At 47.0% G+C, this 15,581-nt stretch overlaps 1 protein-coding gene across 16 annotated transcripts in view; it reads left to right on the top strand.

Annotated features, from left to right (window-relative positions):
* Positions 1 to 15,581, top strand: part of CEP128 (centrosomal protein 128) — a 261,366-nt gene that overhangs the window by 141,827 nt on the left and 103,958 nt on the right. For all 16 annotated transcript variants that reach the window (XR_013216499.1, XM_077267464.1, XM_077267459.1 and 13 more), the window contains 6 exons: positions 6,051 to 6,137; positions 9,150 to 9,224; positions 10,762 to 10,879; positions 10,971 to 11,131; positions 12,970 to 13,320; positions 14,758 to 14,974. Coding sequence is in view for 15 of the 16 variants with exons in the window: in XM_077267464.1 (XP_077123579.1) it covers positions 6,051 to 6,137; positions 9,150 to 9,224; positions 10,762 to 10,879; positions 10,971 to 11,131; positions 12,970 to 13,320; positions 14,758 to 14,974 (1,009 nt within the window). In the remaining variant the exon portion in view is untranslated. The remainder of the gene's footprint in view (positions 1 to 6,050; positions 6,138 to 9,149; positions 9,225 to 10,761; positions 10,880 to 10,970; positions 11,132 to 12,969; positions 13,321 to 14,757; positions 14,975 to 15,581) is intronic.

A 15,581-nucleotide genomic window follows, 5' to 3' on the forward strand; every position in this document is an offset into this window, starting at 1 on the left:
ACCGGGTGACAGCGCCATGCAGACATCCCCAGAGTTCAGAAGACTCTGTAAGCAGCTGAGGCCGGCGCTTTCCTTACCCCAGACGTGGATTCAGGCAGTCAGGAGGGTCCCACATTTCTCCTCATCTAGTGAGGATGGACCCCCAACAGGTGCCCTAGCACCCAGCCAGCCCCTATACCAATCGAGGCCATACGGACTGTACCCCCACAAAATTGATCAGCCTGTTACTCGCATTTCATGGCTGACTCAGGAACCAATGTGACTTAGACTACTTTCACACTAGCGTTCGTACGGGGCCGTCGCGCTGCGTCGGCCCGACGTACCGACGCATATTGTGAAGAAAATGCCCGACGTTGGCAGCGGAAGCAGTCTTAAGACGCTTCCGCTGCTTCATTGTAAGGTCCGGGGAGGAGGGGGCGGAGTTTCGGCCACGCATGCGCGGTCGAAAATGGCGGTCCCGACGCACAAAAAAAGTTACATGTAACGTTTTTTTGTGCCGGCGGTGCGCCAAAACACGACGCAACCGTCGCACGACTGTTGCGACGTGTGGCACTGCGTCGCAATGCGTTGCTAATAAAAGTCTATGGAGAAAAAAACGCATCCTGCAGACAACTTTGCAGGATGCGTTTTTTATCCACAACGACGCATTGCGACGTGCAGTGCACGACGCTAGTGTGAAAGTAGCCTTAGGCTACTTTCACACTAGCGTTTTTGGCTGTACGTCGCAATGCGTCGTTCAGGAGAAAAAAACGCATCCTGCAAAGTTGCCCGCAGGATGCATTTTTTCCCCATAGACTAACATTACCGACGCATTGCGACATATTGCCACACGTCGCAACTGTCGTGCGACGATTGCGTCGTGTTTTGGCGGACCGTTGGCACAAAAAAAGTTACATGGTACTTTTTTTGCGCGTCGTGTCCGCCATTTTCGACCGCGCATGCGTGGCCGAAACTCCGCCCCCTCCTCCCCGGACCTTACAATGAAGCAGCGGAAGCGTCTTAAGACTGCTTCCCCTGCCCCCGTTGTGCATTTCTTTCACAGCATGCGTCGGTACGTCAGCCCGATGCACTGGACGGGCCCGTACCAACGCTAGTGTGAAAACAGCCTTACAGCCGCACTGACATTGGCTTCTTCAGCCAGGAAATAATAATCCTCATATGCCAGATGGACCCCTATAAAAGCAGCAAACATGATGACACTTTGGGGCCTTGTGCTGCATATGGGCATTGTCAGAAAGCCAGGGATATCGGCAATACTGCAGAACTGATAAACTCCACAGCACACTATGTACTCCACAGCACACTATGTACTCCACAGCACACTATGTACTCTACAGCACACTTATGTTCTCTATGGCACACTATGAACTCTACAGCACACTATATACCCTACAGCACACTATATACTCCACAGCAAACTATGTACTCTACAGCACACTATGTACTCTACATCACACTATGAACTCTACGGCACACTATGTACTCTACAGCACACTATGTACTCTACAGCACACTATATACCCCACAGCACACTATATACCCTACAGCAAACAATGTACTCTACAGCACACTATGTACCCTACAGCACACTATATGCCCTACAGCACACTATATGCCCTACAGCACACTATATGCCCTACTGCACACTATATGCCCTACTGCACACTATATGCCCTACTGCACACTATATGCCCTACAGCACACTATATGCCCTACAGCACACTATATCTACAGCACACTATATGCCCTACCGCACACTATATGCCCTACCGCACACTATATGCCCTACAGCACACTATATGCCCTACAGCACACTATATGCCCTACAGCACACTATATGCCCTACAGCACACTATATGTCCTACTGCACACTATATGCCCTACTGCACACTATATGCCCTACTGCACACTATATGCCCTACAGCACATTATGTACCCTACAGCACACTATATACCCTGCAGCACACTATGTACCCTAGAGCACGCTATATGCCCTACGGCACGCTATATGCCCTACGGCACGCTATATGCCCTACGGCATGCTATATGCCCTACAGTCAAGCAAATAAGGCAGCACACTGCAGCGCTAAAACATGCAAACATGAAACACGAAAATTGAACTGCATTACTGCACTAGAAATATGAAAAATGAGAGCGTTTAGTGCATAAAAAAGGCCAAATTCTCGTATACCAGGTCCTATGCTTTCCTTCCTCGCTGAGAAGTTTTCACAGGTACCCATTCACATGGAGACGTTTATTCTCAGCGAGGAAGGAAAGCATAGGACCTGGTATAAGAGAGATGCCGTAAAGTGGCTACCAGGTACACATAAAATTGGCCTTTTTTATGCGCTAAACGCTTTCATTTTTCATATTTCTAGTGCAGTAATGCAGTTCAGTTTTCGTGTTTCATGTTTGCATGTTTTAGCGCTGCAGTGTGCTGCCTTATTTGCTTGACTGTATAGGAGTTGGTGACTCTAGGGGTACCGTCACACAGTGCAATTTTGATCGCTACGACGGCACGATTCGTGACGTTCCAGCGATGCATTTACGATATCGCTGTGTCTGACACGCTACTGCGATCCGGATCCCCGCTGAGAATCGTACGTCGTAGCAGATCGTTTGAAACTTTCTTTCGTCGTCTAGTGTCCCGCTGTGGTGGCATGATTGCATTGTGTGACACAGGTTGTATGCGATGTGCGCACAGTAACCAACGGGTTCTACATCGCAAATACGTCATGAAATTATCGCTCCAGCGCCGTGTATTGCAACGTGTGACCGCAGTATACGACGCTGGAGCGATACTTATACGACGCTGCAACGTCACGAATCGTGCCGTCGTAGCGATGAAAATGGCACTGTGTGACGGTACCCTAAGGTTCAACACCTGTTCACACTTAGTCTATGCTTGGATGTGACAGTCAGTTTTTTGAAATGCTATATGCCCTACGGCACGCTATATGCCCTACAGCACTCTATATGCCCTATGGCACACTAGCTTGCTGTGGGGTATATTGCATCCATTTTCTACCACTGTGAAAAGAAAAAGATTGGGGCTATAAATCATTTTTGTGGATCACCTGAAGGTTCAAAATGCTCACCACGCATCTAGATACATTCCGTGGGGGGTCTAGTTTCCAAAATGGGGTCACTTGTAGGAATTTCCATTGTTTAGATAAATATGGGGCTCCAAACACGACATGGCGTCCGCTAATTATTCCAGCAAATTTGACATTCATAAAGTCAAATGGCACTCCTTCCATTCTGAGCTCTGCCGTGCGCCCAAACAGTGGTTTTCCCCCCCACACAATGTGTATCGGGGTACTCAGGTCAAATTGCACAACAAATTGTATGCTGCGATTTCTCCAATTACCCTTATGAAAATGCAGTTTGGAGCTAGAAATCATTTTTGGGGGGGAAAGGTGTAATTTTTTTTATTTTCACGGTTCAATGTTACAAACTTCTGGAGTTTCAAAGTGCTCAATACACATCTAGATAAGTTCTCTGAGTGGTCTAGTTTCCAAAATGGCGTCACTTGTTGGGAGTTTCCACTGTTTATGCTCACATTAGGGGCTCTCCAAACCCGACATGGCAACCGCTAATTATTACAGCATATTTTGCGTTCAACAAGTCAAGCGATTCTACTTTCCTTCCTAGCACTGCCATGTACCCAAACAGTGGTTTTATCCCACATATGGGGTGTCTGTGTACTCCGTCACAAGAAATTGCACAACATTTTTTGGGGTCCACTTTGTCCTGTTACCCCAATTTTTTTATTTTCACAAAGGTAACAAATCATTTTTGTGGAAAAAAATTTGATTTTTTATTTTCAACGCTCAACGTTATACATTTCTGTGAAGCACCTGGAAGTTCAAAGTGTCCAACACACATTTAGATAAATTCCTTGACAGGTCTATTTTCCAAAATGGTGTCACTTGTGGGGCGTTTCCACTGTTTAGGCACATCAGGGGCAAAGGCGACATGGCGTCCATAAACGTTTCCAGCCTTTTTTGCATTCAAAAAGTTAAATGGTTCTACTTCCCTTCCGAGCTTTGCCGTGCACCCAAACAGTGGATTTTCCACATATATGGGGTAACGGTGTACTCAGGAGAAATCGCACAGCAAATTTTAGGGTCCATTTTCTCCTGTTACCCTTGTGAAAATAAAAAATATTGGGTCTAAAGTAAAATTTTTGTGAAAGAGAAAGTTAATTTTTTCCTCCCACATTGCTTCATTTACTGTGAACCTTGAGGGGTGCAGTTGTTTAGAATGGTGTCACTTTTGGGTATTTTCCGTCATATAGACCCCTCAAAGTGACTTGAAATGTGATGTAGTCCCTAAAAAATGGTTTTGTAAATTTTGTTGGAAAAATGAGAAATCGATGGTTAAACTTTTAACCCTTTTAACTTCCTATAAAAAAAAAAAAAAGTTTAAAAAATCATGCTGATGTAACTTAGAAATGTGGGAAATGTTATTTATTAACTGTTTTGTGTGACATAACTCTGAATTGAGGGCATAAAAATTAAAAGTTTGAAAATGACAATTTTCGCTAAATTTCCGATATTTTCACATATAAACACAAGTCATGTCGAGCAAATTTTACCACCACCATGAAGTACAATATGTCACGAAAAAATAGTCTCGGAATCAGTGGGATTCGTTGAAGCTCCAGAGTTATGACCTCATAAAGTGACACTGGTCAGAATTGTAAAATTTAGCTTGGTCAGTAAAGGTACCTGCACACTAAACGACTTTGCAACGATAACGACAGCGATCCGTGACGTTGCAGCGTCCTGGATAGCGATATCGTTGTGTTTGACACGCAGCAGCGATCTGGATCCCGCTGTGATATCGCTGGTCTTTGCTGAAAGTCCAGAACTTTATTTGGTCGTCAGATCGGCGTGTATCGTCGTGTTTGACAGCAAAAGCAACGATGCCAGCAATGTTTTACAATGGTAACCAGGGTAAATATCGGGATACTAAGCGCAGGGCCGCGCTTAGTAACCCGATATTTACCCTGGTTACCATTGTAAAAGTAAAAAAAAAAACACTACATACTCACCCTCTGATGTCTGTCACGTCCCCCGGCGTCCGCGCTGCTGCTCAGAGCTTCCTGCACTGAATGTGTCAGTGCCGGCCGTAAAGCAAAGCACAGCGGTCACGTCACCGCTGTGCTTTCCGGCTGGCGCTTACACAGTGCAGAGAAGCACAGCGCCGGGGGACGCGGCAGACACCGGAATGTAAGTATGTACTGTTTGTTTTTTTTTACTTTTACACTGGTAACCAGGGTAAACATCGGGTTACTAAGCGCGGCCCTGCGCTTAGTAACCCGATGTTTACCCTGGTTACCCGGGGACTTCGGCATCGTTGGTCGCTGGAGAGCTGTCTGTGTGACAGTTCACCAGCGACCAAACAGCGACGCTGCAGCGATCGGCATCGTTGTCGATATCGCTGCAGCGTCGCTTAATGTGACGGTACCTTAAGGTGAAAACAGGCCCGGGGGTGAAGGATTAATGAGGTTTTCCCATAAGTGATGGTCTGTCTCAAGTACTTGTCATCATGTGATGCTCAGTGTGGTCTGATTTAGACACCGACCTACACTGATAATGGGGGAAGCTGTGCTGTTTTTTGACCCGGTGCGCTGGTTCTCGTGTATATCTGTCCCCTGCCGCTAAACTGTGCAGGGGAACAGCTGCTCACCTCCATGCACATGAAGGTTGTGGGCTGCAGCTCCTCTGTACAGTCAGGTGGCTGGAGTGCCAGTAGTCAGACCACTGTCTCCGATCATTTATTGATGAGATTGCTTGGTGATATGTGCCGGCACAACATACTACCCTCTGAACTATGCTGTAATGGTGCTACCTATCATCATGTCACAAACTGCATCCCCCACAGAGCTGCAATCACAATTCTGTAGTTTGTCACTTGTAATTATTGTGTCTATATCATCTAGTCGCCAAGCGACCCTAAAATTAATATATATCATTCATGTGAGTGTGTACCCCCAGGATGCTGACCTGTGACCACCTACTGATGTGTCTCATTCACTACAGGAGCTGAAAAAACGTGAATCCAAGTCTGATGAGATGGAGGCAGCACTGAAGGGCAAGCTCTGCAAGCTGGAGAGCGAGAAGGGCCAGGTATGGAGACTGCACCAAGAGACTGCACATGTATGGAGACACTGCACGTGTATAGAGACACTGCACGTGTATAGAGACACTGCACGTGTATAGAGACACTGTATAGAGACACTGCACATGTATAGAGACACTGCACAAAGACAGATGGGATGAAGGCGGTACTGAAGGGCAAGCTAGAGAGAGTGAGAAGGGCCAGGTATGGAGACTGCACCAAGAGACTGCACATGTATAGAGACACTGCACATGTATAGAGACACTGTACATGTATAGAGACACTGCACATGTATAGCAACACTGCACATGTATAGCGACACTGCACATGTATAGAGACACTGCACATGTATAGAGACACTGCACATGTATAGAGACAATGTATAGAGACACTGCACATGTATAGAGACTGCACATGTATAGAGACAATGTATAGAGACACTGCACATGTATAGAGACACTGCACATGTATAGAGACACTGTACATGTATAGAGACACTGCACATGTATAGAGACAATGTATAGAGACACTGCACATGTATAGAGACACTGCACATGTATAGAGACACTGCACATGTATAGAGACACTGCACATGTATAGTGACACTGCACATGTATAGAGACACTGCACATGTATAGAGACAATGTATAGAGACACTGCACATGTATAGAGACACTGCACATGTATAGAGACAATGTATAGAGACACTGCACATGTATAGAGACACTGCACATGTATAGAGACACTGCACATGTATAGCGACACTGCACATGTATAGCGACACTGCACATGTATAGCGACACTGCACATGTATAGAGACACTGCACATGTATAGAGACACTGCACATGTATAGAGACAATGTATAGAGACACTGCACATGTATAGAGACACTGCACATGTATAGACACTGCACATGTATAGAGACAATGTATAGAGACACTGCACATGTATAGAGACAATGTATAGAGACACTGCACATGTATAGAGACACTGCACATGTATAGACACTGCACATGTATAGAGACAATGTATAGAGACACTGCACATGTATAGAGACAATGTATAGAGACACTGCACATGTATAGAGACAATGTATAGAGACACTGCACATGTATAGAGACAATGTATAGAGACACTGCACATGTATAGAGACAATGTATAGAGACACTGCACATGTATAGAGGCAATGTATAGAGACACTGCACATGTATAGAGACACTGCATATGTATAGAGACACTGCACATGTATAGAGACACTGCACATGTATAGCGACACTGCACATGTATAGCGACACTGCACATGTATAGCGACACTGCACATGTATAGAGACAATGTATAGAGACACTGCACATGTATAGAGACACTGCACATGTATAGAGACAATGTATAGAGACACTGCACATGTATAGAGACACTGCACATGTATAGAGACACTGCACAAAGACAGATGGGATGAAGGCGGTACTGAAGGGCAAGCTGGAGATCGAGAAGGGCAAGGTATGGAGACTGCACCAAGAGACTGCACATGTATAGAGACACTGCACATGTATAGAGACAATGAATAGAGACACTGCACATGTATAGAGACACTGCACGTGTATAGAGACACTGCACGTGTATAGAGACACTGCACGTGTATAGAGACACTGCACGTGTATAGAGACACTGCACGTGTATAGAGACACTGCACATGTATAGAGACACTGTATAGAGACACTGCACGTGTATAGAGACACTGCACGTGTATAGAGACACTGCACGTGTATAGAGACATTGCACATGTATAGAGACACTGCACAAAGACAGATGGGATGAAGGCGGTACTGAAGGGCAAGCTGGAGAGCGAGAAGGGCCAGGTATGGAGACTGCACCAAGAGACTGCACATGTATAGAGACACTGCACATGTATAGAGACACTGCACATGTATAGAGACACTGCACGTGTATAGAGACACTGCACGTGTATAGAGACACTGCACATGTATAGAGACACTGCACAAAGACAGATGGGATGAATGCGGTACTGAAGGGCAAGCTGGAGAGCGAGAAGGGCCAGGTATGGAGACTGCACCAAGAGAATGCAACTGTGCAACAGACTTTTGATGGGCTGTGTCTCGATTACTTTGTGCAGTGGCACGTAAGCTAGGCTATTACCATGAGGAATTTTACCTCTTTTCCCACTTACTCCCCGGTATACCACTAGTTTGTTCCTTGGACTTTTCCTGTATCTATTGTATTATGTTTGTTGATACACCTGTTTGTAACATTTACTAAATAAATGAAGTGTCTTAGAATGATTCGTGAGATTTTGTGCTTACTCCATGTGTTTGCATGCGATTTATCTGGGAGTACTCTCACTCAAAAAAAAATTTTTCTTGACGGGAGAGTGATATCATTTTAATCTTGGCCACGGTGTGACTTTGTGCTTTGACCCATTAAGCAAGAGACTGCACATGTATAGAGACACTGCACATGTATAGCGACACTGCACATGTATAGCGACACTGCACATGTATAGAGGCACTGCACATGTATAGAGACACTGCACATGTATAGAGACACTGCACAAAGACAGATGGAATGAAGGCGGCACTAAAGGGCAAGCAGGAGAGCGAGAAGGTCCAGGTGTGGAGACTACACATGTATAGAGACACTGCACATGTATAGAGACACTGCACATGTATAGAGACACTGCACAAAGACAGATGGAATGAAGGCGGCACTAAAGGGCAAGCAGGAGAGCGAGAAGGTCCAGGTGTGGAGACTACACATGTATAGAGACACTACACGTATAGAGACACTGCACATGTATAGAGACACTGCACATGTATAGAGACACTGCACAGAGAAAGTGATGGGATGGAGACGACACTGAAGGGCAAGCTGTATAGCGAGAAGGGCCAGGTGGAGAGACTGCACGAGAAAGGCCAGGTGTGTAGTAGGAGACTGCATGTGTATGTAGAGACTGCACCTGACATGCGGAAATTTCTGTGTTTCCATTTTCTGCTTTTATTATAGTTGCAGGAGGAGCTGGAGAGATACCGGAGGAGGCTGGATCAGAGCGAGGGAGGTCGGGATTCTCTGCTCTGTCAGGTGCTGCGTACACATAATGTTATTATTTATTAGCAGAACACGTGGACAATCGCACCTCTGGCTCTATTGGAAATCAGATCTTTCGGGAAATGTCAGTAATGTCTCACCAGTGGTTACATAGGTCCAGTCATAACATGAAGGAGAAGTGAGTGATGGAGATCATAGGACGAGACGGCACTGATCTGCAAATGATGGAAAATGGGAATAACACGAACACAACTTCTGGATTATTCAGTCTGGCGTCTGAGCCTCTTGCAGAAATCCCAGCACCTCCGGCTTCGGCTGCTGTCACTGTGGTCATTAATGGTCTTCTGAGAAAGGTTCTGCCGCTGGAAGCACTTAGGCCAAGTAGGCAACTCACAGTAGTACGAGGAACATACGGCTGGAGATTATTCTGTTCATATGCCAGCTTGTGAAGCCTCTTCTTACTGTATCCCATGTGGTCTCCAGGCAAATCTGCTACTACTATTACATCCAAGACAAAAGCAGGACAGACCTCCATGCCAGTCTCCATTGTCATCTTGCTGTGCACCATGATGGTCTTTGAAAGTGGTGATGTGAGATCAGCGCAGCAGCTGTAGCCGGACGTCCAGCCAGTAGCCCAGTGTCCTGCAGACGCTTCCTGGTGGTTTGTGAAGATGTGTGTGTGACGTCTCGGGCCCGGTGTGTGATATTTAAGTACAGAATCTTAGAATTTAATGAGACCACTTGGGTATCACCATGAAGAGACCAGTGTGAGGGAATGTCCCGAGATTATGGTGTTCAGTAACATAATGTACGTCAGCCGTGACCCTCTAGTCTTCATTCCCGGCACTAATAGCTCACAGGGGTGATACATGGCGGCTGGCCGCTGCCGTTGGCGAATCCACATTTTTTTTCCTTCGGGGACGCCATTAGTCGGTGATTACACAGGAGCTGCCCTCAGCGGATCCGGACTTGTCTCCATCGGGAACGCCAATGGTTGGTGATTACTCAGGAGCAGATCCGGATGATTTGCCCATGTGCATTCAGCACAGCAGAAAGTTAGCATTAGATAGCAGCCTTGCCTGTAAATGTGGGAACTTCTGCGCACACCAATCATTTACAAATCCGTAATCTGTCTATCCATCCTGTGATTTCTATCATTCCCCGACTTTTCCTTTTTTGCGTTTCGATTTCTCTATTGAGGATTGCATATTTTGCACAGTAGCTGCTCTGCAGTACCTAGCAGTAGCCACTACACATTGGAAGGCGCTGTCCAGCCCTTTTCTCATAGTATTTACATCCAATTGTTCCTGGCGCTTCTACCAGCTAATCAGGGGGAGAATAGTGTTGCACCCCCGCTCATGTTATATCCTTGGATAGGTGATCAGTATGTCTTGACCAGACAATATCTATTTGTTGATGTTACTTAGTGACTGTGGCGTTGATGTTTGCATTACTTGTTTTGTCGTGGTGATGTTACTGTATTTCTATTGCAGAGGAGCCTGCAGGTCATGTTCACCCCTGTGATATTTCTTAACAGGGGATCTTATGTTTTTAATACTTTACGTTGTAGGTGGAGGATCTGCGCAGTCAACTGGTGAAGCTGGAGGAGGACCGCGGACAACTGCAGCACAAAATCTCAGTACAAAGCCAGCATGAGACCCTGGAGGAGCAGCGCAGGGTCCGGGCAGGTAACATCTTCAGCTCCCCTGCTCTATAGATTGTGGGTGCTGATGATGCCCGAGGAGACCACTGTGATGGTTCTCTTCTGCTTCCCTCCAGCTGGAGAGCGATCTGATCGGGAGAAGCAGGAGCTGGAGAGACAGATTATTGAGCTGCGGACACAGCTGGACCGAAGCGCCGTGCTGGCTGAGATGGAAGACCTGAAACGCAACCTGGGCCAGAAGGACAGAGAGAAGATTCAGCTGGCGGAGCACCTGGAGGTAGGTATACAAGGAGCTGCAGAGCTTAATCCCCCTAATCTGCCCCCCATGTGTGACCATCCCCGTGTCCTTCCATAGCTACTTGCACCCTCGTGGGCCTTGTGTTATTACTATGTCATAGCATGAGAAGTGACAGGCTGTGGACTTAGTGATATATTCTTCTCACAGGCTGTGGCACAACGGGGGTGATGCATGGCAGCTGGCCGCGGTGCAACGGGGGCAATACATGGCAGCCGGCCGCAGCACAGCGGGGGTGATAGATGGCAGCCGGCCGTGGTACAATGTGGGCAATACATGGCAGCCGGCCGCAGCACAACGGGGGTGATATATGGCAGCCAGCCGCAGCACAACGGTGGTGATACATGGCAGCCCTGCGTTTATTCCACAAGATGTTCTTCTTTAGAGCAGTTTATTGTTGCAGCTTTGGACATGATTACTTGTTGGCTGTAATGAGCGCCATTATCCGTCCGTGCCAGTTTCGGCCTCCAATATCTCGCCTGGTGGCTGATAAATGCCAGAGCCATCGTGCTGCCCTAATGCCCCACAATCTTCTCTCATAAGCAGTTAAACATCACTGAGGTTATAAATCCCTGGCACATAAGGTGACTGCGGCGCCAGCGCTGCCAGATCTACACAAGAGACTTTATTATTAGACTTGGCTGACAGTAGGCGCAGAGTAACGGCATGAATACTATAACTGGAAAATGCTGCGGTCTAACTTAGGACAAAACAACTTAAATTGGTTTCAGATTATCCTCTTAATCTTACAAACTGGAGAATTCAGCAGTGACGGCCCCGAACCATGCGGATGCGTCCCAAGATCCACTAATCAGCCCGCCTGTAGTGTCGTTTATATTCGCATCTCCTCCAAGACTTCATGTAACCAATCAAGGGTTTTGTGACGGGGATTATTTGCTGAACATAATGATTTATAAATTGCCACATCCCTGATATATACTCTGCCATGTTCTGGATTATTGGAAGCTATTCGTAGATAATTGTGTATCACTGGGCTTTGTAGTATTAACCATTGCAACAACTGTGTCATTGAGCTGCTGATGAGCCAGTGATGCAGTCCGGTCTCTTGCTGGGTCGCTCACCTAAAAAGGGGGGGCTATGATAGGAGCGTTATAGAGAACCTGTCCAGTCGTGGATGATTCCTGCTCTTTTGGTGCAGATCAGCAGGGTTCAAATCGGTGGGTGCTGGGCAGATGAGCAGGGTGTAGATCAGCGGGTGCTGGGCAGATGAGCAGGGTGCAGATGAGCAGGGTGCAGATGAGCAGGGTGCAGATGAGCAGGGTGCAGATGAGCAGGGTGCAGATGAGCAGGGTGCAGATGAGCAGGGTGCAGATGAGCAGGGTGCAGATGAGCAGGGTGCAGATGAGCAGGGTGCAGATGAGCAGGGTGCAGATGAGCAGGGTGCAGATGAGCAGGGTGCAGATGAGCAGGGTGCAGATGAGCGGGTGCTGGGCAGATGAGCAGGGTGCAGATCAGCGGGTGCTGGGCAGATGAGTAGGGTGCAGATCAGCGGGTACTGAACAGATAAGCAGGGTGCAGATGAGTGGGTGCTGGGCAAATGAGCAGAGTGCATATCAGCGGGTGCTGGGTCTATGACGTGACATCCTCCCCTAGAATTGCTTTACTTAGTTGATATTATTATAGGACTCCCGATAAGCCACAGTTGACACGTGACGTGGGACTGCCTGAGTACAAGGCGACTGCAGATCATTAACCCTTGATGCTTTCTCATTGTTTTCCTCCCACTTGTGTGTTATTGAATTGCTGTTACTGCCATTCCCCCATATCCCAGATGCTTTTTTCTCCCCTTCATCCTGCAGACCTTGAACTCGGACATGGAGAAGCGGGAGCGACAGCAGCTGAGGATGTTACAGCAGGTGAAGGACATCCAGAGCCGCTATGAGACTTGTGAAAAGGAGCGGAGACAGTTAGAGAGTCACAATTCTCAGCTGGGTCAGCAACTCGAGGAGGTGACGCAGGAGGCTGAAAGGTGCCTTTCAGAACTGAGGCAGGCGGAGGCCTCACGTCTGGAGGCTGAGAAGAAAAAGGAAGATCTGAAATCTAAGGCGCAGGAGACCGTGAAGTATTGGAAGGTGAAATGTAAGAAGGTGGAACGGGAGCTGCAGAAGAAAGAAGAGTCTGTGACCTTCTCATCTGAGCGCTGCTCTCAAGTAAGTGGTCCACACTGGAGTTTTGGTTGGCCTTTGTCTTGGAGTCTCCTTGTGTTAGACTTTATGGCCGTCTTATGTCTGGAGCTGCCCAAAGATTTTGCGTCCGACCAGCAATGGCTCGTACACCTGCATAGAAGATGCAGGGTCTCGTCTGGTGTCTCATCAGCGGCACATTTTCCTGGGGATGAGTGCTCCTCGGACTGCTCACCCATCATCTGCCTATCTACAAGGGCCTCGTTTCTGGGTGGAAGTGACCTCTGTACATTTACATTTCTTACTATTAGGCCATGTGCACACGTGCAGTATTTTTGCGTTTTTTTCGCTATAAAAACGTGATAAAAACGCGAAAAAAGCGCTTACATATGCCTCCCATTATTTTCAGTGTATTCCGCATTTCTTGTGCAAATGTTGCATTTTTTTCCGCGAAAAAATCGCATCGCGGAAAAAAAAGCAACATGTTCATTAAATTTGTGGAATTGCTGGGATTCCGCACATTTAGGAATGCATTGATCTGCTTACTTCCCGCACGGGGCTGTGCCCACCATGCGGGAAGTAAGCAGATTGTGCGGTTGGTACCCAGGGTGGAGGAGAGGAGACTCTCCTCCACGGACTGGGCACCATATAATTGGTAAAAAAAAAAAGAATTAAAATAAGAAATAGTGATATACTCACCTTCGATGGCCCCCGGAGTCTTCCCGCCTCTCAGCGGTGCATGCTGCCGCTTCCGTTCCTATAGCTGGTGTGTGTGAAGGACCTGCGATGACGTCGCAGTCACGTGACCGTGACGTCATCGAAGGTCCTGCACACACACACCATCTATAGGAACGGAAGCCGCTGAGGAGATCGGCTGTCTGCAGGTGAGTATAACCTTTTTTTTATTTTTTTTATTATTTTTAAACATTCTATCTTTAACTATTGATGCTGCATAGGCTGCATCTATAGTAAAAAGTTGGTCACACTTGTCAAACACTATGTTTGACAAGTGTGACCAACCTGTCAATCAGTTTTCCAAGCGATGCTACAGATCGCTTGGAAAACTTTAGCATTCTGCAAGCTAATTACGCTTGCAAAATGCTAAAAAAAACGCGAAAAAAACGGGAAAAAAACGCAAAAAAAAAAAAAATGCGGGTTTCTTGCAGAAAATTTCTGGTTTTCTTCAGGAAATTTCTGCAAGCAATTAGTATCTTTTATTTTTGTCCTCATTTACATTAGTTTCTTGCTACAGTCGCTGGAACTGACGTTGTTGCTGCTTGAGTGTTACTGGATGTTTGTACCGGCCAGAAGTCCAGTCTCAGATCTATGGGGACCGTGGGATTTAATTAACCCCCCAACCATTGCATTCCCAGGAGTCAAGGGGCTGTGTGCGCTCAGCCATATATCCGCAGTCTGTGCCGTAGAACATATCCAAGTGATCACATTTCTTGTGTCTAATTACAGGCAGTGAAAGAGAAGGATGAGCTGAAATGTCAGCTTCAGACCACAGTACAGCAGGCAGAAAGTTTGCGCAAGGAACTTGCAGAGGTGCTAAGCCGCCGCGCGCAGCAGCAGGAGGAGCTACATCTGCGGCAAGTGCAAGTAACTGACCTACAGGATCGACAGCTGGAGCTGGAGAAAGATGTGCGCGAGTCTCAAGAGCTGGCGGGCCGGCTGCAGGGTAACGGGCACTAAGTGTAACGGGCACTGAGTGCAGATCAGAGTTGTTGCATTTACTGCACCGCACAGTCATCTGACACTGTCAGTAAGGAGAAGCTGCTGCTCCAGAATGGAAAATATCTGCATCCAGTCCAAAGAGCACAAGTGTACGGTTCTTAAAGGGCACTCGTTATAGTGAGAAGCTCATTACGAGAGAGCTCATTACAGGAGGGGGCTCGTTACGGGATGAGATCGGTTACAGCAGGGGCTTGTTACCAGGAGGGGCTTGTTACAGGGGAAGGCCTCGTTACAGGAGGGGCTCGTTACTGGGGGACTCATTACAGGAGGGGGCTCTATTCCTGGTGGTCTCTGTCTCCTGTACAGTGTATATTATATGACACAGGCTGCAGTAGATGAAGCTCTCTGTGTTGTGCTCTATTCCTGGTGATTTCTGTCTCCTGTACAGTGTATATTATATGACACAGTCTGCAGTAAATGACGCTCTCTGTGTTGTGCTCTATTCCTGGCGGTCTCTGTCTCCTGTACAGTGTGTATTATATGACACAGTCTGCAGTAAATGACGCTCTCTGTGTTGTGCTCTATTCCTGGTGATTTCTGTCTCCTGTACA

This window comes from Ranitomeya variabilis, chromosome 1 (assembly GCF_051348905.1).
Source record: "Ranitomeya variabilis isolate aRanVar5 chromosome 1, aRanVar5.hap1, whole genome shotgun sequence".
Taxonomy (NCBI): Eukaryota; Metazoa; Chordata; class Amphibia; order Anura; family Dendrobatidae; genus Ranitomeya; species Ranitomeya variabilis.